The sequence below is a fragment of the Pezoporus wallicus genome, unplaced genomic scaffold (assembly GCF_028554395.1).
Source record: "Pezoporus wallicus isolate ANWC-B61680 ecotype Strahan unplaced genomic scaffold, APGP_CSIRO_Pwel_v1 contig_13296, whole genome shotgun sequence".
Taxonomy (NCBI): Eukaryota; Metazoa; Chordata; class Aves; order Psittaciformes; family Psittacidae; genus Pezoporus; species Pezoporus wallicus.
In genome coordinates, this window is record NW_026638795.1 from 63755 (window position 1) to 86718 (window position 22964).

Below are 22964 nucleotides of genomic sequence, written 5' to 3' on the forward strand. Positions count from 1 at the left end.
CAAACCCACCTGCACAGGCCAGGAAGACCCTTACCCAGATGAAGCCCGTTCTCCCCGCGCAAGCAGAAGAGAATGACACAGCAGACAGTGTAATTATCCACAACCTGATCCTTCCACATCCTCCACACCGGGCTGGGTACCAGCTGAGCCCCCAGGCTCAGCACCCTCCCCCGAACCTCTCCTCCCTCCCTCCCTCCCCCTTTCCCACCTCATTTCACCCCATTGCAGCCAACCTGGGGCACTCGGACGATGCCGGATGCTGCCGGTGCCACCCTGGGGCTGCCCCATCCCCTCCCAGCCACCTGCTCGCGGGGTCCCTGTGGGAGCAGCGTCCTCCCCTTTGCCGTGCTCCTCGCCAGGCTCCCCCGCGGCCGTGCCCGCGCCCTGAGCCGGCTCCCGCGGGCTGAGCCATGTGAGGCCGAGCACACATGGATGGCTCCCGCAGCGCCGCGCTTGTATTTTTAGCAGCCGGTATCAACAGCGCAGCCACGGCTCCCGTTTAGCGGCAGCCTCTTCCCCGGCGCGGCCGGGCGGGGGGCTCGGGCGGGCAGGGCTGGGATCCCCCCCTCACAGCCCCACCACGTAGGTGAGAGCTCCCCGCTGCCCGCCCCATCGCACGCCTGCCCCCGGGAATGGCAGCTCCCGCCGCGGCGGGGGGGGAAGCGCGGTGCCTGGGAAAGGGCGTCTGAGGTGATGGAGTGTGGGAGGGCGCGGATGGAGGAATGCTGCATCCCCACCTCCTGCCCCCCCGCAGCCGCTGTGCCCCCCCGGGACCCGGCTGTCCCCAGCCAGCCCCGTGCACAGCCCGCGCTGGCACCGAGGATGGTTCCAGCTCCGTGTCCCCGCGCTGGAGCCGCATCCCTGGGACACCAGAGGCTTGGTCCTTAGGGAGGGTGCGCTGGAGACCCGCTCCTGTGACCGCACAGGGAAACTGAGGCGCTCCCTGCTTTAGGGGGATTCAGTGCTCATCATTCCCGGCTCTCCAACCCGCGCGGCCCCAGTGCCCATCGCCATGGCAGGGCAATGCTGGGGCACCCCAGGAGCATGGCATGGGCAGAAGAGGTGCCCAGGTTGAGGGCAGGAGACCCTGAGCACCCCAGGTAGGTGCTGCCAGGCCCTGGCTGAGCGGGCAGCAGAGGTGCTGCCGTGTCCCTGGCTGCCATCCTAAGCCCTTGGCCCCGCAGGCGAGCTTTTAATTACATCAAGGTATTTGGAGCTGGGCTGCTGGCACTGAGCTGGGGAAACTGGAGTCCCGAGGGGGTGGCACAGGACGGGCGGCTTCCTGGGACAGCTTGTCCTGCCTGTCCTCCCCCGGCATGGGAAGGAGGGAGCAGCAGCATCCTCAATCGCCGCGTCCTGCATCCCTGCGAGCATCCCTGTGAGCATCCCTCCAAGCATCCCCCTGCCTGGCAATGGGGGACACCAGCAAAGGTGGGTCCCCCACTCCCTTCTGATAGGGACAAGCTGCTTCGCTGCCTCCATCTCCCTTCCCCATCCCATCCCCAGGGTTCAAGTGCTGCTCAGGGAAGGAGTGGCCGCTGCTGCCCTCCCTTCTGCATGGCTTTAGGAAGGCTTTGGGGTGCCGGGGCGCAGCCCCCAGCCTGGAAGAAGCAGCTTGCCTTTCCCCAGCAGCGGAACAAGCGGGATTAGCCATGCTTACTCACCTCCCCTCGGGAAAACCGGGAGATTAAGGCCGGGAGCAGCGCCGGAGCCCGGCCCCGGTGGCCGGGGCTGGAGGGGAGCGCAGGCTGCCAGAGCAGTTGGGTTGTAGCCCTAATTCCCAGCAAGCTGCTCGTGTGGGAGCGCGTGTCCTGCCGTGCCCTCGGCTCCGCCGCAGCTCCGCGCTCGGCAGCCTTCACGTGGGGGTTTTGATGCTTTTAGTGCGTTTTCGGGGTCGTTTCAAGCTCCGGGTGCGCGTCAGGAGCTGCTCCCGCAGGCACCGCCTGGTGCGGGGGGACCCGGGGATGGCGCTGCCTTCCTCCACCGGCGCCCTTGTCCCCTTCACCTGCGGCCCAGGGCAGGCAGGTAGGTGCGTGCTGGGCTGTGCGGGGCTGGGAGGAGGAGGAGGAGGAAGGGCTCTGTGATGCGCAGGGAACTGGAGGGGCTCTGGGTGAGCGGGGGGGGGGGGGGGGGGTGTGAACACGCGTTGAGGCCATTTTCCTGAGGGAAAAGGCTGGATCTTAGGCTGTTTTGTCTGCGGAGCCCTTCATGGGGGTGCCTGGATCTGGCCCAGGGCAAGTGATGTGGGCAGCAGGGCAGGGCTGGCTCCTCACTGCCACAGCATCAGCACAGAGATGGGCTTGGGTACCAGTGAGCCTGTTGTGCCGGGACCACCATCCATCCCCCTGCCCAGCGCTGGAGCATCCCAGGACCCCCATGCCCTGCCTCCCCCATGGTCCCAATGGACACAGGAGGGATGCACATCCTTGCAGTGTGTCCCCCCCATCCTCCTGCACCGAGCAGGGCAGGGATGCCAAGGTTTCTAATTCGGGTGCTTCCGCTCTCCAGCACCATCCTTCTGGGCTTGTGGGTGTTTCCGGTCCCTCCGATTTAAGGCAAAAACCAGGAAGATTGGAGCTGTGGGACAGGCTGTGCCAAGCCACCAAGCCTGGAGCTGGCAAAGTCCCAGCCTGGAACCCCCTGCATTGACCTGGGATACTGTCGTGCTGGGATATAGGCAGGGACCAGAGGGACCCCAGCTGGAGCCTGATGCTGGGAATGGGGTGGAATGATGGCCAAGCTCCAGGAGATCCTGCCAGCACGGTGGCTGCCCCTCAGGGTTACACTGTCCCCAGAGAGCCTTTGTGAGGGCCTCAGGCTCCCTGGCACAGGAGGAGCATCCCGGCCATGGCTGCGAGCCGAGGGCATGGGGAGGGCAAGGCCCAGGGATGCTGCCCCGGTGCAGGGTGGGAAATTCCCTCCCATCCCTCCAACATCATCCCCCTTTTCCCTACTCCAAGGGCTGCTCATGGCATCTCCTTGGGGTTTCCCAGCATCAGGGTGCTGTGTCTATCCCCTCTCTTGTCATTCCTATGCTCCCATTGACCCATCCGGCCATGCCAGGCTGCTCCAGGCCCTTCTGGCTGCATCAGCCCATCCGGAGCCATGATCCCCATGGAGCGGAGGGAGGGAATGGGAAGGGTTTGTCTTTCAGCACCTTCTCATTGCAGGTAGGCTCGGGCTCACCCTCGCCCTGGGCCCTGTCTGGGTCCCCTCCCTGTTCCCTGGCACCCAGTGGGTGCAGTGAGGAGGAGCCGGGCACCACAGCCCCCCAGACCCTCCCCTTGGTGTCGAGTGGGCCCCGAGGGGATCCCACTGTGGGTTCCCCATTCTGGAGGTGCAATAGGGGCTGGTGGCACCCAGTGCCCTGTGCCATGGCCAGCAAGGGTTAAGCATGGTGCCCGCAGGAGGAAGCCCGTGGTTCATCAGCTGCTTGGGGAGCTGTGGTTGCTGTAAAGGCGTTGGAGCTCGGCACAGAGTGTCCCTGGGACACACGTTACATAAACCTGCGTCAGCACCAACCTGGTTCCATGCCAGGAGCCCAGGAATGGGGGTTCCCACCTTGGGAGCCCCATTGGGCTGCTGTCCCATGCACCTGGCTGCAGCGGGATGTGGGTGCTGGTGGGTAAGGGGTTGGTGCTGGGTGATACTGGTGCTTTGGGGGGGGGGGGGGGTGTGACACCCACCAGCTGATGGGTCCTGGTTCTCACCCTATGGGCTGTAGGCGAAGGATGTAAGTGTCCCAAGTTCTTCTCAGTAGGATGAAAGCAGTGGGATGTTATCACAGCAGCTTTGTGCTCTGCCCTCAGCCCCTTGCATCTCACCCTGCCTCTTCCTGACTGTCATGGGCTCTGCAACTGTGAGGGGAGAAGAGGAGCTCTGCCTTCATCCCAGGCAGCCGGAGGAGGGATGGCGGTGGAGGGATGGAGCTCAGCTACAACGCAGTGACCGTGGGCTGCTGCATGGCCAAAATGGCACCATGGATTGGGGCCAGATCCTTAATACTTGGGCAAAATCGAAGGGGTTACGAGCCCCCCAGGACTCCCACCCCACGGGGTGGCCGCACGCTCTGTGCCGGCCGTGCCACCCCCATCCATCGGCCCCATCCCCAGGGCTGCAGCGCCGGGCCCGTCCCAGTGTCTCTCCCATCCCGGTGTCTCTCATCGGCACCGGGGCGGCTCGACCGCGCTGCTGAACAAAAGGCGCTTTCATTGCCGGGGCAGGACCCAGAGCACCCAGCGCAGCGCACACCTCCCCTTGGCACGGCCACCGCTGCCCCCGGGGCTGGGTGGCACCAGCGGCACCGCGCCGGCTCCGGCGCCAGCAGCCGGCACTGCCTGCGGAGGCTGCGGCACATCCACGTCCTGCCCCGCGCCGCTGCACCCCAGCATGCTCAGAGCCGCCTGAGCCCATCGACGGCCGCGTTCGCCTCTGCCCGTGCCCTCTCCTGGGATCCCAGCACAGCCGGAGCTCGCAGGGCGGCAGCGGGAGGAGCACGGGGAACCCAAGGCCAATGGAGCACAAAGTCCAGCGCTCGGAGAAGAACACCCCCAGGGCAGCGCGGGCGGCCTTCTGCCTCCTCCAGATCCCGGAGCCGGACCCCTTCAGCCTGTGGGTTTAGGTGCTCCTGCCTGGCTGCGCCTCTCCGGGAGCCCGTGCTGCTGGGGGAGGTCCCTTCGCGTCCTCGGGGTCCCTGATGGACCCTCCAGGTAGCCGCTGTGCTGGGGGATGCTCATGGAGCTGTTTGTGGTGCTCTAGAGGGGGTGAAGGGCAGGGGACAGCGGCACCCCGGTGAGCCCGATGGAGCGGGCATGGCACGCGGTGGGGCAGGTTGGGGATCCGATGTGCTGGAGCATCCTCCCATGTGGGGTGGGATGGGAGAGTGCGGCTGGGCGCAGAGCTCCGCGGCGCGGGGGGGTTGTCCAGGTGTTTCTAGATGCTCCTGAGCAGGAGCTTGGGTCGCAGCATGGGAATGGGGACCTTGAGGTCCCCTGGCAGGGGATGTGATGGGGATGGGAGGCTCTGGGGACGCACGCTCCTGTCCCTGTCCCTGCCCGGCCATTGGGGTGGCTCTGTCCTACCCCAGCAGGGCTGCGGGTTCGGCTTGGAGCCCAGTGATTCCCATGCCTGTCCCCTGTGGTTTCTTCAGCCGCTGGGACAATGGGGAGGGATGCGACCGGCGTCTCCAGCGAGGGCTGGCTCCGTGTCCCACGTCTGCGTGTGGGATTCCCGGGTGGCGCAGCCGTGTTAATCCATCGGATCTCCGCAGGCATTTCTACCAGGAGGGGCCGCTGGGAGCTTCCCCCTTGCTCCAAACCCTCCTGGGAAGCACAACCCAGCCCTGCCCGGAGGCAAATACCTGCGCGGGGCAAGGCCTCCCCACGCTGCGTGCCAGCAGGCGCGGGGCCAGGCTGGGCACAGGAGGACGGAATGGGACTGGATGGGATGGGGTCGGGACCCTCACTCCAGCAACTGGATCATGGGAAACTGGGATTCCCTTGCTGTGGTGGGGATCAGCATTAGAGGATGGAGCTTGCTGGGGTTGAAAGCAGCTCCCCAACACCAACCCCACCATCCTTGTGCCTCAGTTTCCCCATATTGCAGCTGTGCACGGCATCATTTATCCATGTCTCTTTCCCTGCCCATAGGGTCCATCCAGCCTGGGAGCACCACATGAGTGGCGGAGCAGCATGGCCAGCGACACGAGGATGGGGGAGACCCCCCCACTATGGAGGAGAGCCCGGGACATAGCGCAGGACGGGATGGAAAGCAGCGGGATGCTCTTCCCAAGCCGCAGCGCTGCTGAGCTGGGACTCACGGGCTACCCGGAGCCCGGCAAGCTGAGCTATGGGACGGAGAAGGGGTGCCCCTGGAGGGGCCCCGAGGGATGCCTGGGACCATGTGGCCGCTTGGGCTGCCCCTGCCCTCCTGCCCCACCGTGCCTGCGGGATGCCCTGTGCCAGCCTGAGGACGGAGCCGAGCTCCCCACGCTGCTGCCCCCCAGCAACGGGCAGCCCTGCAAGGAGCACCCAGGGCCGCGGTGGGCAGAGGCCGTGCTGGGCCCCCTGGCTCTCTACAGCCACCGGTACCCCCTGCCCCTGCCGGGGATGGGGACCCCGCGCCCCGGCAAGCCCCGGGCCGCTGCGGGGGACAGGGACGGTGTCGCCCCGGCTCTGCACCACTGCCCCTTCGTCACCGAGAGCAAGCACAGCCCCTTCCTCCTGTCCTCGCTGCTGCCCCCCGCGGCCCCGGCTGAGCCCCCGCTCGGCGGCGGCACGGAGGGATGCAGGGCGATGAGCGACGAGGGCTTCGCTGGCCTGGAATGGTGCCTGCGCTCCTACCCCCCCGCCTGGGGACAGCCCCTCTACCTGGGGGTCCCTCCCAGGGACAAAGAGGCTCCGGCGCCCTTCGGTGGCTGCTCCAGCTCAGGGAATAAGGTAGGGAAAGCCGGAAGGCGGCACCGGTGGCGGTCCCTGCTCCCAGGTAGTGATGGGACAGGAGGAAACGGCCTCAAGCTGCACCAGGGCAGGTTTAGATGGAGCTGGGGAACAATTCCTTCCCCAGAGGGTACTCAGGCATTGGAACAGGCTGCCCAGGGCAGGGCTGCAGGCACCGTCCCTGCGTGTTCACACCCCATGGAGACGAGGCCTCAGTGCCATGGGGCAGTGGTGGCCGTGGCAGTGCTGGGAACGGTTGGACTTTTCCAGCCTGGCTGATCCCGGGGTTCCCAGGGCTGGCTCCGGAGCGGGCTCTCGGGTGATGGCAGCTCCAGCCTCGTCTGAACCAGGCTGGGAGTGGTGGGGTTGCGAAAGGCGATGCTGGCACCAGTGCCGGGGCTTGGGCTGCACCCAGCATCCGCAGCCCTGGAGCAGGGTGCAGCCCCCGGCTCCTCCTGCAGCGTGGCAGAGGGGTCTCAGGCCCCCAGGGTGCGGTGATGCAAACCCTGGGCTGAGGGATGGCATGCGGAGCTGCCAGCCCATGGGTGCGGCAGTGCCTCTGCAGCTCCCCATTCCTATCCCACACAGCAGGGGTGACTCCAGCACCCCACAGGCTCGGTTAACTGGGGCTGGGAGGCAGCTGCCCAGCTTGGGAGGGTGGTGTGGGGAAACTGAGGCAGGACCATGGGATGCTCCCGATCGCCGTCTCCCAGTGCTGCGGGTGATGGATCGGGGATGAGGCCCCTCACGGGGGTGACACAACCCCTCTGCTCCCCTCCAGGAGCTGTGCCTGAAGAAAGAACCCAGCTTCCACCCTCCGGCCAAGGACCAGGCACCGCTGCATCTGCTGGGCAAGGGGCAGGCAGGGCAGGAGGGAGACAGGGATGGGGACAGGGATGGGGACACAGTGGTACCCGGCGCCCTGTGGAGGGGTGGCCTTGCTCCCCATGCCCGCACTCCTCCTCCCAGCACCAGCCACCCCCTTTTCCTCCTGCACCCCAGTGTGGTGGGGAACAGGGGTGGCCCCTGGGTGGGTACCCGGGCCCACGCCACCCATTTTCCCATGGATCCAGGGCCAGGACGGCCCTCTGAGCCCAAAGACCTGGTGTACCAAAGCCTCCAGCCTGGAGCAGGGGAGTTCAACCCATCACCTCCACTCACGGATGGGCATCACCCACCGGTCCACACCAAGCCAGAGCATCCCCCAGCTTGTCTGTGCAGCACGCCGGGCTGTGATGGGTGCCCGAGGATGGGTTGTGGCGTGCTCGATCCCTTCGAGCCCCCCCTGGCCATGCCTCCCCCCAGCAACCACACCAAGCTGAAGAAGACGTGGCTGACGCGGCACTCGGAGCAATCGCTGCCACACTCCAAGTCGCCCCATGGGGACGGTGCCTCCGAGACACCCGCAGAGGGCAAGCGCTCGGCCAAGCGCCCGCACGGCACCACCGATGGAGCCCACGGTGCTGGTGATGGTTCTGGGGCAGCCAAAAGGGGCACTAAGGCCACCGAGCCTGTGGCTGCGGCATGCCGGGGTGATGGCACAGAGAGCGGAGGGGATCCGGAGGAGAGGAGGATGGAGCTGGGAGAGGGAGGTAAGGCAGAGGGGTGTGCAGTGGGACTGGGGAGAGCATGGTGGCAGCACCCCATCCATGGGGGGGAGTTTTGCATCCTGGTTCCCAGTGTCCACAACACAGCGTGAGGGCTGGGAAACCCGCTGTGCCCAGGGTTTTCCTGCTAGGGCTGGGTCCGGCAGTGATCCCTGGGATTGGGATTCAGGTAGAAACGCCCCTTTGGAGCAGCGCAGCATCTCCCATGTGTTGCCCTGGGGAGGCGGCAAGTGCCCCCGCCGGGTTGGAGCCCTCCTTGGGGCGGTGCTGGCGGCTCAGCCTGACCTCTGCAGCTCTCCAGCCCTACTTTCCAGCCCTACTTTCTGCCCCAGTTTCCAGCCCCCGCCGTGCCGTGGGGACACACCAGTCCCGTGTCCCCCGTCCCCCCCCGCCGGTGTGTCCCCATGCGCCGTGTCCCCCCCAGGCCCGCGGGAGCCGTGGTGGCTGCAGAGCGAGCCCTGCACCGCGCTGCCCCGGAGCATCCCGCGCTGCTGCACCTGCACCGGCCGCGCCTTGCGGGGCCCCGGCCGGGAGCAAGAGGAGGAGGAGGAGGAGCCCGAGAGCTCCTGCAGGCTGCTGCGCTTCCGCAGGTGAGCCCCAGGGCTCACCGCCCCGCCGGGGTGAGGGGCTCGTGTTGGGGTGCACGGAGCAGCCTCCCCAGTCACCCCCCTGTGGAGCATCCTCTCCATCACCCCAGTCATAAGCATCCTGTCTCACCACCGCACTCCGGAGCATCCTCTCCATGACCCCACTTCAAGCCTTCCCCTCCTGTCCCCTCTCCCGCAGGTTTGCCCTCGGGGCCGATGGGGAGCTGAGCCCCGATGGCTTCTGCACCCTGGAGGAGGCCGAGGGGGAGCTGCTGGAAGCGGCCAGCCCGGAGCGAGGGATCGGGAGCACCGGCAGCAGCCTCTGCCTGGCCAAGTACCTGCTGCGGGTGCTGGGGGACCCCTTCTGCGAGGCCGTCCGCAGGGACAGGGACGTGTGGGCAGGAGCCCCCGAGGGTAAGCGGGCGCCGGGATCTGGGGTGACCCCGGGGGCCGGGGGGCTGAGGGCTGTGTTTCCCATAGGGGTAAGAGCCTGGAGGCGAGGGGCAGGAGCCCCCCAGCTCTGCGACTCCTGCCAGCGCGGCTTCTTTAACTCGCACTGGAGCTGCCCCAGATGTGGCTTCCAGCTGTGCCCCGAGTGCCACCGCAACGGTCGCGGGGCTGACGGACACGGTATGGCCGCAGAAGGGGGGCTGCAAAGGGGGGTGTCAGCTCGGCGGGGATGAACACCCCGTTTCTGATGCAGAGGGTCCAGCGTGGCCGCCTGAGTGCATCCCTGGGCAAGCCCACCCCATCGCACCCCTCATCCCCACACAGTTCATCCCCACACGTGGTGAGTGTGCCCCCCACCCCAGGACCCCCCTCAGCCCATTGCCCAGCTCTGACCACCCTGTGCCCCTGTCCCCAGTCCTGACCCGGCTCTGGAAGCTGCTGCACAGGGTCCGAGCCCAGTTTGGCATCGACTCTCATTGCCCCTGTGGGGAAGGGGCCGCGGAGCAGAGCCCAGCAGAGCCCCCCCCGGGGAGCAGGCAGGTACGGGGGAGCTGTGGGTATGGGGGAAAAAGGGGGTGCAAATGCACCCCTACAATAGGGTGCATGGGGGGGTTCTGCATGGTGCCAGGGAGGGGATGGGGGATGATGCCTGCATGGACCGGGCTATTTCAGGAGCTGCCGGGAGCCACGGTGCCGACCCCCCCCCACAGTGGTGGCCACACCGACACCTCCCGACCCACCAAGGAAGGTAGGGCTGGCTGTGCCCTCCCTGCCTGGGGACAGCCCTGCCCCGGGGGGGCTGCGGATGCTCCATTGCATCCCAGCAGGGCTCTGGTTGGGATGAGCATTGGAGGGGATGTGGGCGGCCTTGACCCCTTTTACCCCCATAACCAGAGACCACGGAGGAGGGGACCCGGTCGCCAGGACAGAGACCCCCCCGCGGGGCCGTGCACCCCGGCACCCTCTGTGACCTCCTGGCCTCCACCGCTGTCAAGCTGTGCTTGGGGCAGGACGGGGTGCGGATGGCGTTTGCCCCCGTCTCTCCCGCTTTGCCCAGCGTGAGTCCTGGTGCCCCAACCCCGTGCTAACCCCCAGCCCTCCACAGGGCTTGAGGGGGGTCAGAATGGGCTGAGGGGGGGACCCACTTGAAATGCTCCCCACCCCAGGACAACCACTTGACCAGCATCCTGGACAGCATCATCGCTCGCGTGGTGGAGAGGAAGATTCAGCAGCAGCAGGCGGGGGGCGAGATGAGTCCCCCAAGTGCTTCCGAGCCCCCCAGCCCACCCAGTCCCCCCGTTTCCCACTGCATCCTGGCTCCCAGTGGGCTGCTCTGGCTGCAGGACCCCGGCCATGCTGCCAAATACGAGCTCTTCCAGGAGCACTGGCGGCAGGGAGAGGTGAGCCCCCTGCTCCCTGGGGTTGTATGGGGGCACCATGCATCCCCCCAGCCCCATCCTGGCCCTCCTGAGCCCCCCCTGCTGCCCCGGCAGCCTGTCCTAGTTTCAGGGTTGCAGAAGTGGCTGGAGGAGCGGCTGTGGGGGCCTGAATCCTTCAGCTCCTGCGGGATGGAGCAGATGCTGGAGGTGGTGAACCTGCGGGCACCGGCCACCCGCCTCCTGGTGAGCAGCCAGGAATTCTGGGGTGGCTTCACCGCCAGCGCAGGTAAGTGGTGAATGGGTCTTTGGGCCTCAAGCGCTATTCCAGAGGGGGGGAGCCAGCCCGCACATCCCCCCCTCCCTGCGATGTGCCCAGCATCGCGACTCCTGCATCTCCGTGTGATGCTGTGCTCCCTGCCCGCAGCATCCCCGGAGCTGGACCAGGGCAGTGGGGACTTGCTGAAGCTGGAAAGTGGCTTTGGGGACATGGAGCCGTGTCGGTAGGTGATGACAGAGGCTTCACCAGCGTGGGTGCCCCTTTCCCCTTCCCACTTGGGTACCAACCCCTGCAGCAGCAGGACGCATCCCAGTGTGGGATGCAGGAGGCAGAGCTGCAGCAGCATGGTGCCTCTCCCAGTGCTGGTACCCGCTACCCCGGCATTCAGCAACATTCCTGTGCCACAGGGCCACCAATCTGAGTGCCAGCTTGCCACTGCCTGAGTACTGCGGGTCCAGTGGCCACCTCAACCTGGGCACGTACCTGCAGGGACACTGGGCCCAGCGCTGCCTGCGCCCGCGTGTCTGTGCAGCCTATGGTGAGTGCTGGAGGCCTGGGGGAGAATTGGGGTCCCCCCCACCCATGCCAATGATGGGTGATCACATTCCAGGTGTGATGCCTCAAGACCGGACCATTGGTACCAAAACCCTGACGGTGGAGGTGACCGACTCCATCAGCATCCTGGTGCACGCTGCAGCTGGGCAGCCGGCGGCTCAGCAGGGTAAGGAGGGAGCACTGGGGAGGGGTCCCCCCATCCTGGTCCTACCCCTGAGCACCCCCTTTCCCGCAGCCATGCTCTTGCAAGCTGAGGATGTGGACGCTGCCCTGAAGGAGCGGCTCCAGGATGCTGGCAGCCGCCCCGGTGCCTTGTGGCACATCTTCCGTGCCGAGGATGCCAGCCGCATCCAGGGGTTCTTGCAGAAGGTGGGTGCCATCTCCCCTGGGCACAACCCCGCTGCCCCCGGCTCCTCTCACCCCACATCCCCTACAGGCACGTGAGGATCAAGGGCAGGAAAGGGCGGCCATGGAGGAGCAGCCTGGTCCCTACCTGGACCTCTCGCTGCGGACGCGGCTGCGCCAGGAGTGCGGGGTGAGCTGCTGGACCCTCCTGCAGTGCCTGGGGGACGCGGTGCTGGTCCCTGCGGGGGCTCCACATCAGGTAGGCAGCTCTGACCCCCCCTAAATGGTGTCAGTGGTGGGGGGGAAGCTTTGCCAAAGCCCCTTGGGGAAACTGAGGCAGGGCTGAACCCTGGTTGCTGATGCCAATGTCCCCGGGCAGGTTCAGACCCTCACCAGCACCATCAGTGTGGAGCAGCGGTTCCTCTCACCGGAGCACATCGTGCAGCTCCGGGACCACAGCATGGACCCCACCAGGACCACACGGCAGCTCTGTGCCCAGGTGGGTGGGTGATGGTGGGGGGCTGTGGAGGAGAGGTCCTGGTGTGGGGGGAAGCGGTGCTGACCCCTCTTTGCATCCTTGCAGCTCGACAGCATGATCTTCTCTGCTGTGCGGGAGGCTGTGGGAGTGCTGCAGGGATGTAAGTGAGGAGGATGAGGATGCTCGGACACGGCCATGGTGCTGCAGGGAGATGGGGACGGGCACCTCTTGTTTGGTGCTTTGCCCCAGGAAGCTCAGGAGCAGGGAATAAAAGTGCAGCAAGCCGGGACCACCAGCACCACCAGCACTCTCCTTGAGATCTCCTGTGCAGCATTGGTCCCTCCATCCCCATCCGCGGTGGCCCAGGGCCAGGGGGGCAGAGCCGGGGGCACCGGTGTGATGTGTTTAGAGCAGGCTCTGCGCTGGCAGCCTCACACAGAACTGGGTCTCACTGCACAGAGGTTCAGACCCCGGGGGCAGCTCCGTCCTGCCGTGCTGCGGGAGGGAAACCGGCTCAAAGGGCCCTCGGGATGGCAGGAGCAGCGCGTCCATGGAGGAAGGTGCCCCCAGCACCAGGAGCACAGCGGGGCCTCGCACTAGTGATAACAGTTATCACAGTGCAGTCATCACCGTGTGATGGGCACTGTGCGATGGGTACAGTGCGATGGGCACTGTGTGATGGGCACTGTGTGACGGGCACAGTGCGATGGGCACAGTGAGATGGTCATAATGCGATGGGCACGGTGAGATGGGCACGGTGTGATGGGCACGGTGCGATGTGCACAGTGAGATATGCACGGCGTGATGTGCACAGTGAGATGGGCACGGTGCGATGTGCACTGTGTGATGGGCACGGTGAGATGTGCACTGTGTGATGTGCACTGCGTGATGGGCGCGGTGCGATGTGCACTGTGTGATGGGCACGGTGAGATGTGCACTGTGTGATGTGCACTGCGTGATGGGCATGGTGAGATGGGCACGGTGAGATGTGCACTGTGTGATGGGCGCGGTGAGATGTGCACTGTGTGATGGGCGCGGTGAGATGTGCACTGTGTGATGGGCACGGTGAGATGGGCACGCTGTGATGTGCACTGTGTGATGGGCACGGTGAGATGTGCACTGTGTGATGGGCACGGTGAGATGGGCACGCTGTGATGTGCACTGTGTGATGGGCACGGTGAGATGTGCACTGTGTGATGGGCACGGTGAGATGTGCACTGTGTGATGGGCGCGGTGAGATGTGCACTGTGTGATGGGCACGGTGAGATGTGCACTGTGTGATGGGCACGGTGAGATGTGCACTGTGTGATGGGCGCGGTGAGATGGGCACGCTGTGATGTGCACTGTGCGGCGCTGATAACCACGCACGGAGTCACCGCTGCGCGATGGGCACCCTGCAACGGGCACAACGCGATGGGAACCGCGCCACGGACCCCGCCCTCGCCACGCCCTTTCGCACGCCCCTTCCCGGCCCCTTTAAGACCAAACCCTTTCCCGCGGCCGCGCGAGAAGTGGCGCCACAACCAGCCAATCGGGAGTGAGCTGGCGTTAAGGCGTAACCAATGAGCGGCGAGCGGGATGGGCGGGGCCGGTGACGCGGTGAGTGTCCCGGTGCATGCGCGGGAACAGGGGCTCACCGGGAGGGGGGGGCTGCGGCGCGCCAGGGGCACCTCTCCCCCCGCATTGCACCCCAAACCTGCCCCATTACACCCCTAACCCCCCCCGACCTGCCCCATTGCACCCCTGACCCCCCCAACCTGCCCCATTGCACCTTAACCCCCCCAAACCCTTCCCTTCTGCGTCCTGCACTCCAAATCCTTCCTCTGTTGAACTCCGCAGCCCGGGTCCTTCCCTGTTGCACGCTGCAGCACCCCAAACGCTGCCCCATTGCACCCTGAACCCCCCCAAACCTTGCCCCATTGCACCGCGCGCCCCAAACCCTTCCCTTCCTGCACCCTGCAAACTGTCCCTGGCACGCCCCCCCTTTGAGCCCATCTCCCATCACCCTGCAGCCCACCTCGCCCCCCTGCACCCCCCAGCTCCCCCTGTTCACCCCATCCTTTCCCTGCAGCCCCCTGCAGTCCAGCACGCCCTGGCCCCCGCAGCCCTGGCCCAGTCCCCCCAGCTCCCCGCCGGGCATCCCGCAGTCCAGCCGCCCCGTACCCCCCAGCATCCCCCAGTCCAGCCGCCCCTTGGCCCTCAGCATCCCGCAGTCCAGCCGCCCGCTGCCCCTCAGCATCCCGCAGTCCAGCCGCCCGCTGCCCCCCTGCTTCCTGCAGTCCAGCCAGCCCTTCACGTACTTCAGGTTCCCGGCCACGCCGCAGTCCAGCCAGCCCGTCCCGTACCGCAGCGCCCCCGCCATCCCCCGGTCCAGCCAGCTCTTCCCTTACAGCCCGCTCCAGCCCAGCCAGCCCTTCCCGTCCCTTGCCCCCCCATGCCTCCCCCAGTCCAGCAAACCCTTCCCGTACCGCAGCCCCCCCCGCCTCCTCCCCAGGCACAGCGACCCCTTCCCCTACTATTTCCCCCCATACAGCCCCTGCTGCGCCCCTCTGGGGGTCCTCCAGTCCAGCCGGCCCTTTCCCTTCTGCCCCCATCCCCACATCGCCAAAGCCACTGAGCCCTTCCCCTGCCCCGTGACCCCCCAGCCCAGCAGATCCTTCCCCTCTTATGCCCCCCTCCACATCCTTCAGTCCAGCAAGCCCTTCCCCAGCAGCACCCCCCAGCCGGGGGACCCCTTCCTGCATTACACATCCCCGTGCCCCCCGCAGTCACCGGAGCCCCTTCCTCACCATCCCCTCCAGCGCCAGGGCTCCCCACCCCCTCGCTTGCACGTCTGGGGGGTGCCCTCCCCACCTCAGCACCCTGCTACCCCCTAAGGGGGGGTCCTGTGCTCCCCACCTGCCCAGCCGGCCTGCGGTGCTCATGGGGGAGGCTCCGGTGGCGGAGCTGGATGCGGTGCTGGATGGCGGCGGGTGGGAGGTGGGGAGCAGCTTTGAGGGTCCCCCCGAGCCCACCAGCCCCATCTGCCTGGGGAAGAACATCTGCTACGTCGTCCTGGCAGTGCTCTTCAATGAAGAGGTGAGGCCCCCCCCCCCTGCCCTGTAGGACCCCCATCCATGGGTGCTGGAGCCCACTGACCCCTCTCAATCCCTGCAGGACCGGGTGCTGCTGGTGCAGGAGGCCAAGCCTGAGTGCCGCGGGAAGTGGTACCTGCCTGCGGGCAGGATGGAGCCCGGTGAGAGCATTGTGGCTGCCATGAGGAGGGAGGTGAAGGAGGAAACGGGGCTGGAGTGTGAACCCCTCACCCTGCTGGCGCTGGAGGAGCGGGGGCCGGCCTGGATTCGCTTTGCCTTCCTTGCGCGCCCCACCGGTGCGTGACGGTGCCTTGGGGATGGGGGGAAGGACGTGGCTCTTCTGCCAGCCCTGTGCTGGGGCAGTGGGGTCCCCCAGCCAGTCCTGTGCCGGGCATCGGCATCCCCAGCCAGTCCTGTGCCAGGTCACCGGTGTCCTCCGGCACCTTCGTGCCAGGGCATCATCATCAGCCCCTGCCACCCCAGTGATGGGCACCAGTGTCCCCTGCCAGTGTTGTGCCAGGGCATCGCTGTCCATTGCCAGCACCATCACCAGGACAGGCACACCCCGGAAAGCTCCGTGCTGGGGTCCCAGTGCCCCCCATCATCCCCGTGACGATGCCTGGCTGCCCCCACCACCCTGTACCCGGGCTCTGAGACCCCACAGCCCGGTGCTGGGGTCCCGCTGTGTCCCCCCCCCCATCGCCACCCCAGGACATCGCTGTCTCTTCCTGCAGGCGGGACCCTGAAGACCCTGGCGGAGGCCGATGCTGAGTCCCTGCAGGCCGCGTGGTGCGCAGGGGACCCCCGCGCGCTGCCGCTGCGCGCCCCCGACATCCTGCCCCTGCTGGACCTCGCTGCGCGCTTCCGCCGCTGCCCCGCGCACCCGCCGACGCTGCCGCAGGAGCTGCCCTGCGCCCGGCTCTGCCTGCGCCTGCTCCTCGCCTGCACCGGCGCCGCCGGGGACCTCTGGGTGCTGCTGGGCACGGCCGGGCCCCCGCGCCTGCCCCTGGTTGCCTGCGGCGCGTCCCCGGCCGAGCTGCGCGGGGGCCTGCGGGTGCCCGTGCTGCGGCTGCTGCGGAGCTGCCTGAGCCCCGCGCCCCCCCCGGGCCCCATGGGGCTGCTGGGGCTGCAGCACCGCGCTGGGGGCGCCGGGGGGGCCGATGGCGTCTGCTTCAACGTGGTGCTGAGCATCGCGCCCGGCAGCCCCGGCGCTGAGCCCCCCGCGCCGCGCAGCGCCGCGTTCCGCTGGTGGCACGTGGAGGAGCAGGGCTTGAGGGGTCGCATCCTGCAGCGGCTCCGCGCCGCGGTGCCCGTGCGCAGCTGAGCCCCGGCAGCGGGGGTCCTGATTGCGGAGAGCCCCAGGGGGTGGTCTGGGGCAGGACGTGGTTCTGCGTCCTGGGCTTGGGGTGCTGAGCGCCAGCCACAGCAGAAATAAACCCGGCTGCTGCTGCTGCTGCTTGCACCCTTGGCTGGATCTGGTTGGGGATGGCGAGCGCGGAGCTGGGTTTTGGGGGTTCTTGGGAAGGGGGACAGCGCTGTATTGATCAAAGGGACGCAGCGTGTGACGCTCACAGCTTTATTACAGCAGAGTCCCATCACCCAGGGGACCCTGAGCAGGGGTTGGGGTGCACCAACCCTGCCAGGCAGGAGCCACAAACACACAGCACCACACACCCCATGGGGACACGATTGAGTTATTGCAGCCGAGGCATCGCCCCGTGCAGAGAAAACAGCACCGAGCCCGCACAGCCCATCCTCCTGCTTGAGGCTGGGGGAGCAGGACCCCACCACCCAGGAGGGAGCTCAGTGCAGGGGCACCCTGCACCCCAAGGGGTGAGCCCGGTGCTGGGGATCAGCACCTCCGTGTTGGCCAAGGACTCAGAGCCTCCTCTTCCTCCTCCCCAGTGCCCTTCCCGCGGTGCCACGTAGGGCCGGCGCAGCCTGGCCAGAAAGGGGGTGCTTGATGGGGGTCCGGGGAGCTGCAGCTCAGGGGGGCCCTTCTGGTGGCCCCTTGACCAGGGCGATGGCAGCCAACTCCTTGCAGAACTCCTCCAGCACCACCACCCCCTTGAAGAGCATCGTGTGGTCCATCCTGGGGGGGGATGGACACAAGCGATGGGGAGGGATGTGGGGTAAAACACCCCCAAAACATCCCCAAGGGGCATTTCCCCCCGTGGTGCCCCCAGCACTCACTGCTCTCCTGTCACCTGCCCCAGGAGCTGCCGCCGCACCAGCAGCAGCTTAGCCCTGAACTGGGGCACACGCTGCAGCCGCTGCATCAGGTCCCCGATCACCTGCAGGGAGGGTGGGAGAAGACTCAGTTCCCGTCTTGGGGGGGTCCCCGTGTCCCCAAACCCCAGAGGCGTTACCCGGACGAGGATGGAGAAGAGCGAGCGGCAGCCAGGGGCCAGGCTGAGGTAGGGGTCCAGGAGGTACTCGTGCAGGTGGGGATGAGGGAAGGCGGCCAAGCGAGACAGCACCGAGGTCACCTGCAGGTTCAGGCTGTAGGGCTGGGGATAGGGGGGTGCTCAGCAGGGGCTGGTTGTCATCAAACCCCCCACAGGGACCTGAGCCCATCCCCACCAATGGAACCACGGAATCCTGGAATGGGTTGGGTTGAAGGGACCTTAAAGCTCCTCCAGCTCCTACCCCTGCCACGGGCAGGGACCCCTTCCACTGGAGCAGCTTGCTTCAAGCCCCTGTGTCCAACCTGGCCTTGAACACTGCCAGGGATGGGGCAGCCACAGCTTCTCTGGGCACCCTGTGCCAGCGCCTCAGCACCCTCACAGGGAACAGCTTCTGCCTTATCTCCAGCCTGAACTTGCCCTGTTTGTTTGAACCCATCACCCCTTTTCCTATCGCTACAGTCCCTGATGAAGACCACGGTGGCTGTGGACACCACTGATGCTCTTGGTGACTTTACTCCCACTGTGGAGGTCCTGAATGCTGGGAAAGAGGGCTGCCCCATCCAACGTGGTTTCCATGGCAACAGCCAAAGCATCTTCTCTTCAACCCCCAACCCCAGCCAAGACAGAGGCTCCATCAGCCTGGAGAGCCCTTTGGAGAACCCCCACAGGACACGCAGGGCATGGTGGGGAACAGATCCACCCCCAGCATCCTGCTGGCACCCTCTACCTGGTCCAGGATCCGCGCCATCCGGTCAAACAGCACCTTGAGGAAGTGACCTTCATAAAACACCACTTCGGGGTGGCAGGAGTCAAGGGGACTGGGGGCCCCGGGCCACCCCCACGGGGCTACGCTGTCTCGGCATGCCTGGACCTGGTGGGGGGGGTGATGCTGGGTGGGATCCAGAGTGGGGACAGCACTTCCAGGCACGGGCCCCCCCAGACACTCACCATTGCCAGCGCATCGTGCACGTAGGTGCCGTAGCCGCCTTCCTCCATGCACGAGGAGGTCTTTGCCTCCTCGGGAACCAGGCAGAGGAAGCTGGAAGTGATGGGAGAGGGATGGGGAGAGGGATGCAGGCCCCCCATGCTGGCAGAACCCCTGGGAATCCCTACCTGCTCACCACCTCGCTCACTTGCCCCTTCCCTGATGGGGCTGATCCTGAGGGAAGCTTTTTCACCATCCCAAAGCTGGAACCTGGGAATCCATCGGTGAAGTACGGATCCTCCTCCAGGTCGCTGCGGGGCCAGCACAGGGGTGTCAGCAGGGTGGGTGGAGCGGGGCTCGCACCTTACCCTGCCCCGCTCCCCTTCACTCACAGCCCATCCTCCTCGTGCTCCAGCTCGGGGGCTCCGCGCTCCTCGGGCACAAGGGGGGTTCGCTGCAGGTACCCCCTGGCCTCCAGGTTCCGCAGCACCAGGTTGTGTGTGATGTGCTCGTGGGGCTTCTGCAGGAGCTGCTCGAAGAGCCGCAGGCTGGCCAGGCTGATCTGGGGCGTGAGGAGCAAAGGGGACGTCGGCACAGCCCCACGGCACCGCCCGCGCCCCAGCAGGATGGGGCTCACCTCGTCGCAGAGGTGGTTGCAGCGGTCGATGAGGTGGGTGCGCAGGGAGTGGGGGGCATCCCCTGGGGTCTCTGGGTGCTGGTCTGGCCCCAGCAGGAAGAGCACGAGGTGCCGGAGCAGGGCGGGAGCTCGGACCTGCCGCACGGTGCACACCAGCATGGCCGTGGCGCTGAGCACCGCGACCTCGGACCTGCGGGACGGGAGGGATGCGGGAGGGTGCCCTGGGGGGGCACCGCAGCAGGGACCCCGCGGTCCCAGCCCCACAGGGGTCACAGAAACACAGCCTGGTTTGCTCTGGACAGGACCTCGGAGCTCACCCGGCTCCAGCCCCTGCACCCGGACACTCACATCTGCAGGAGCTGCGGCCGCAGGGTGCCCTGAAAGAACGTCTCCTCCACGGCCTCGGCGACAGCCTCTGCCACAACCTGCAGCGAGGGCAGGGGCTGAGCCTGGCACCGGCACGGCGCTGCCCCGGCTCAGAGCGAGCAGCCGGGTGCTCCTTACCGGGTGTGCGCACAGCACCAGCTCGTCGAGGTAATCCAGCCAGCCGAGGAAGGCAGCCAGGCTCTCCTTCCCCGGGAACGCGGCATCCCCAGCACCCTGCGACCTGCGCGGGGCACAGCACGCGGGGCTGCAGCAGCGCCCTGAGGGTGCCAGGGGACACCCCCCCCAACCCAGCACCCGCCTCACCTCCAGCTCATCCTCTCCATGGTGAGGACGTCGGCGGGGTCGGTGCCCGCGGGCACGGCGCTGTGCAGGTCACAGAGGTGCTGGGTCAGCAGCGGGCACAGGGCACTGCTCCGCACCAGGCAGGTGGCAGCTGCCTCCTGAGCCAGCCCTGCCAGCAGCAGCAGGTTCTCCCGAGCCTTCATCGCCACCCGGCTCTTCTGTGAGGAGGAGGAGGAGGAGAGGCAGCATCACGCGGTCACAGGCACCACGGCCCCTCCTTGCAGCCCTTTCTCTGTACCTTGCTCTTGCACAGCCCCACCAGGGATGTGATGAGGTTGTGGTCCCTCCGTGGTGGGGAGGGCTCGGCACAGGGGGAGCCCGTGGCAGGGCCAGAGGGATGCTCCGTACCCTCTTCCATGGCTGGCAGCTCCCGGGCTGTCGTCCCATTCGGGATGCTCTTGCCCTGGAGAGGAACAGCATCACAGCCACCGCATGCATCCCCCTCACCCCGAGGAGCTGTGCAGCGGGGACGGAGCTGCAAAGCGTGTGGAAAAGCTTCATAAACCCCACAGATGACCCCCTACACGGCCCCACACGCCCAGGGGCTGCTCACCTCCAGGATGTACATCAGCAGTGTGGGATCCTGCTTGATCTTCACGCAGAGGACGGCCGCAAACTGCACCTCCTCCTTCTCCAAGCCAGAGCCCAGGCGGTCACCGCTGAGCTGGAGCAGCTTCTGCGGGGCACGGAGCGGGTGCTGGGTGCTGGGTGCTCTCCCACCCTGCCCCGTTACCGTGAGCAGCATCGGGCAGGGATCTGGGCGGCCCCAGCACTGCCACCGCCGGTGCCACCGCTGCTTCGTCCAGGGCTCACCTTCACCGGCCTGTGCACGTTGAGGTAGTGCAGGAGCGGGTGCTGCACTTGCCCCAGCACCCGGCTGAAGAAGAGGAGGACTTGCTGCCTCATCCCGGGCGGGTACTGAGGGGGAGATGGGGACAAGCATCAGCAAGGGCCCCATTACCTGCCTGCATACCCCAATTCCCCTGTCATCACCCCCACTCGTCCGCAGAGTCACCCAACAGCCAGCACAGGGGGCTTGCACCAACACCCTCAGCACAGACCCTGCTTTTGCTCCCCCAGAATGATGTAAAAGGACCCATTCCCCCCCCCCCCCGGCCCTTCCCCTGACTCCCTTCAGCAATTGGGAACTGAACTCCTCTACACTGAGCTATCCCAAGGGGATTATTTCCCTTTTCCTACAATGTTAAAGCCCAGCACCCCAAAAACCCAAACCCTCCCAGCCACGGAAGGAGCAGCACGTTCCTGAAGCTCAGCAGCTGCTATTGTATGAATAAAAAGCTATTTATATGGAGCCAACTTATTATTAGCAACAGAAGAAGATCGGAGTTGCTGTATTTGACTAAACGACCTTCGGGGGCCCCTTCCAACCCAGACTGTTCTGTAATCCTGATGTTTTGGGCAGTGTTTACTTGGAGAGGTGTCCAGAAGCAAACACGTTGCTGGTGTGAAAAACACCCTTCTTGTGCAGGCAGGAATGGGATGGGGAGCAAGAGCCATTTGGAGGAGCAGCAGAAAGGATTCCAATGGGGATCTTACACTGAGCAATGCCCCTAGGAAAGCCAAGCATCCCAAGGTCCCACTCCACAAACCCCTTGTGCAGCTGGAAGAGCTACAAAACCAAAGGGCCAGAGCAGCACCATGCAAAGCAGCCGGGAAGGGCAGTGGGTGCTGCTGTGCAGGGGGCTCAGCCCCCCCGTGCTGGTGCACCCACCTCTGCCTTGCCCAGCGTGCTGAGGGTCTCCAGCACCTTGTGCTGCAGCAGGTACTCGAGGCACGGCCCGGCCTCTCCCGCTGGGAACTGCTTCTCCTCATGGACCAGGATGTCCAGCATCTGCCTGAGGCGCCAGGGGATGTCCGTCTGCCTGGCCGGGATGCTCTCGTCTGCGGGCGCAGGAACTGGGCGCTGTGGTGTGTGTGTGTCCCAAGGCAACGGGAGCCATGCACTGGGGGGGGCCCAGATCCCAACCCGGGGCAGTATTCCCAACCCGTGCCGGCCCAGACTCCCGCTCCATGGCGGGAGCGACGCTAGATGGCAATGTGTGGATGGGCTCCCGGCTTCCCCTTCCGCTCCTGGCCTACGGAGCGGCCGGTCCCGGTGCGAGCTGCACACTGCCAGCCCCGGACCCCCACCGGGAGGAGGGGGGGATGTGGGCGCCGAGCGGGGACGACTGAGACCCTGCTGTGGAAAGGGACGGAGCTCCCCAGGCCCTGCTTTTGGTGCCCCCCAAAGCAGCGTGTTCCCAAAGGGATGTGTTCCCAGGAGCACAGTATCCCTCATGCTGACCCCAATGGTGTGCGGGGGGGTGTCAGGGCCGCACAAGGCCAAGCACCCGGCTGGATAAATCCTCCTGGGTGTCCCATGCCAAAGCCCCCCCCGCCAGGTCAGCTGCACTGTACTAGGATCAGCACGGTGCCCTGCTGCTGCACAGGGTGCCAACCAGGGCATGCGTCCCAGTCCAACGGGTCCCATTCCAGGGCACCAGGACCCCCTCCTGGGCACAGGGACCTTATTCCTAGGCTATGGAACCCTCTTAGGGCATGGGGACCCCCTTCCAGGGCACAAAGACCCCGTTCCCACGCCACAGGACTTTATTCCCACGCCACACAGACCCCATCCCAGGGCACAGGGACCCTCTCCCCCCACCCCACTCACCCGTGGCCTCCAGGTAGTAGCCGGTGATGCCCTTCCAGTGCTCGGTGAAGGCTTCCAGCAGGTCCACGCTGGGCTCCCGCTGCGCACAACCGGGGCCGGGGTCAGGGACGCTCAGAACCCCCCGTTCCCGTTCCCGTTCCCGTTCCCGTTCCCACTCACCGTCTCCACCGCCTGCTGCAGCAGCGCTCCCAGCCGGCTCAGCATGGCTGTGCCCCCGGTACCGGCACCGGCACCGGAACGGGCACCGGAACCGAGCCCGGCCCCGCCGCCCTCCACAGCGCCCCGCCGCGGTGGCTCCGGGCAGGACAGCGGAGGGCGGCCTGGACGGGACCTCCCCCGGCGGCGCCGGAGCCGGAGGGATGGGGATGGGGCGGGGTTTGGGGAGGGAGGGGTTTGAAAGGT

At 66.5% G+C, this 22964-nt stretch overlaps 3 protein-coding genes across 10 annotated transcripts; 2 read left to right on the plus strand and 1 right to left on the minus strand.

Moving 5' to 3' along the window:
- The first annotated feature begins 959 nt into the window (after positions 1–959).
- On the plus strand, positions 960–12419 carry HR (HR lysine demethylase and nuclear receptor corepressor). 5 transcript variants are annotated; one of them, XM_057412639.1, is made up of 19 exons: positions 1115–1431; positions 5649–6437; positions 7219–8029; positions 8469–8634; positions 8831–9045; positions 9112–9261; positions 9335–9421; positions 9497–9621; positions 9754–9829; positions 9976–10139; positions 10248–10481; positions 10575–10746; positions 10885–10960; positions 11145–11275; positions 11348–11458; positions 11528–11661; positions 11729–11896; positions 12017–12136; positions 12221–12419. In XM_057412639.1, exons 2-19 carry the CDS (start codon positions 5691–5693, stop codon positions 12281–12283), a joined length of 3750 nt encoding a protein of 1249 aa, XP_057268622.1. In that variant the 5' UTR covers positions 1115–1431; positions 5649–5690; the 3' UTR covers positions 12284–12419. The 5 variants fall into 5 exon arrangements, with proteins under 5 accessions (XP_057268621.1, XP_057268618.1, XP_057268622.1 ...); XM_057412638.1 differs by lacking the exon at positions 1115–1431 and adding an exon at positions 960–1100 and having other exon boundaries at positions 8831–9261; XM_057412635.1 differs by having other exon boundaries at positions 1114–1431; positions 8831–9261.
- A 1863-nt stretch (positions 12420–14282) lies between these two features.
- Positions 14283–16635, plus strand: NUDT18 (nudix hydrolase 18). The gene is made up of 3 exons (XM_057412605.1): positions 14283–15193; positions 15272–15485; positions 15924–16635. Exons 1-3 carry the CDS (start codon positions 14783–14785, stop codon positions 16511–16513), a joined length of 1215 nt encoding a protein of 404 aa, XP_057268588.1. The 5' UTR covers positions 14283–14782; the 3' UTR covers positions 16514–16635.
- A 400-nt stretch (positions 16636–17035) lies between these two features.
- On the minus strand, positions 17036–22875 carry FHIP2B (FHF complex subunit HOOK interacting protein 2B). 4 transcript variants are annotated; one of them, XM_057412629.1, is made up of 17 exons: positions 22722–22769; positions 22563–22641; positions 21621–21740; positions 20702–20806; positions 20442–20564; positions 20127–20291; positions 19850–20046; positions 19664–19766; positions 19508–19584; positions 19160–19349; positions 18915–19084; positions 18711–18833; positions 18546–18636; positions 18325–18468; positions 17559–17699; positions 17383–17483; positions 17036–17281 (listed from the first exon to the last, which is right to left on the minus strand). In XM_057412629.1, the coding sequence occupies exons 3-17, from the start codon at positions 21738–21740 to the stop codon at positions 17176–17178; spliced, it is 1956 nt and encodes a 651-aa protein (XP_057268612.1). In that variant the 5' UTR covers positions 22563–22641; positions 22722–22769; the 3' UTR covers positions 17036–17175. The 4 variants fall into 4 exon arrangements, with proteins under 4 accessions (XP_057268612.1, XP_057268611.1, XP_057268610.1 ...); XM_057412628.1 differs by having other exon boundaries at positions 21621–21767; positions 22722–22759; XM_057412626.1 differs by having other exon boundaries at positions 17037–17281; positions 21621–21790; positions 22722–22875.
- Between the last annotated feature and the right edge of the window lie 89 nt (positions 22876–22964).

Coding starts and splice junctions, on each gene's coding strand:
- HR (XM_057412638.1), top strand. CDS start 5,691: ATGGCCAGCGACACGAGGATGGGGGAGACCCCCCCACTATGGAGGAGA. Junction 9,622..9,753: donor CCCCCCCGGGGAGCAGGCAG/GTACGGGGGAGC, acceptor GGGCTATTTCAG/GAGCTGCCGGGAGCCACGGT. Junction 10,482..10,574: donor AGCACTGGCGGCAGGGAGAG/GTGAGCCCCCTG, acceptor CTGCCCCGGCAG/CCTGTCCTAGTTTCAGGGTT.
- NUDT18 (XM_057412605.1), top strand. CDS start 14,783: ATGCCCCCCTCCACATCCTTCAGTCCAGCAAGCCCTTCCCCAGCAGCA. Junction 15,194..15,271: donor CAGTGCTCTTCAATGAAGAG/GTGAGGCCCCCC, acceptor CAATCCCTGCAG/GACCGGGTGCTGCTGGTGCA. Junction 15,486..15,923: donor CTTCCTTGCGCGCCCCACCG/GTGCGTGACGGT, acceptor CTCTTCCTGCAG/GCGGGACCCTGAAGACCCTG.
- FHIP2B (XM_057412626.1), bottom strand. CDS start 22,766: ATGCTGAGCCGGCTGGGAGCGCTGCTGCAGCAGGCGGTGGAGACG. Junction 18,834..18,914: donor GAGCACGAGGAGGATGGGCT/GTGAGTGAAGGG, acceptor CTGGCCCCGCAG/CGACCTGGAGGAGGATCCGT. Junction 18,469..18,545: donor TGCACGATGCGCTGGCAATG/GTGAGTGTCTGG, acceptor CCCCCCCACCAG/GTCCAGGCATGCCGAGACAG.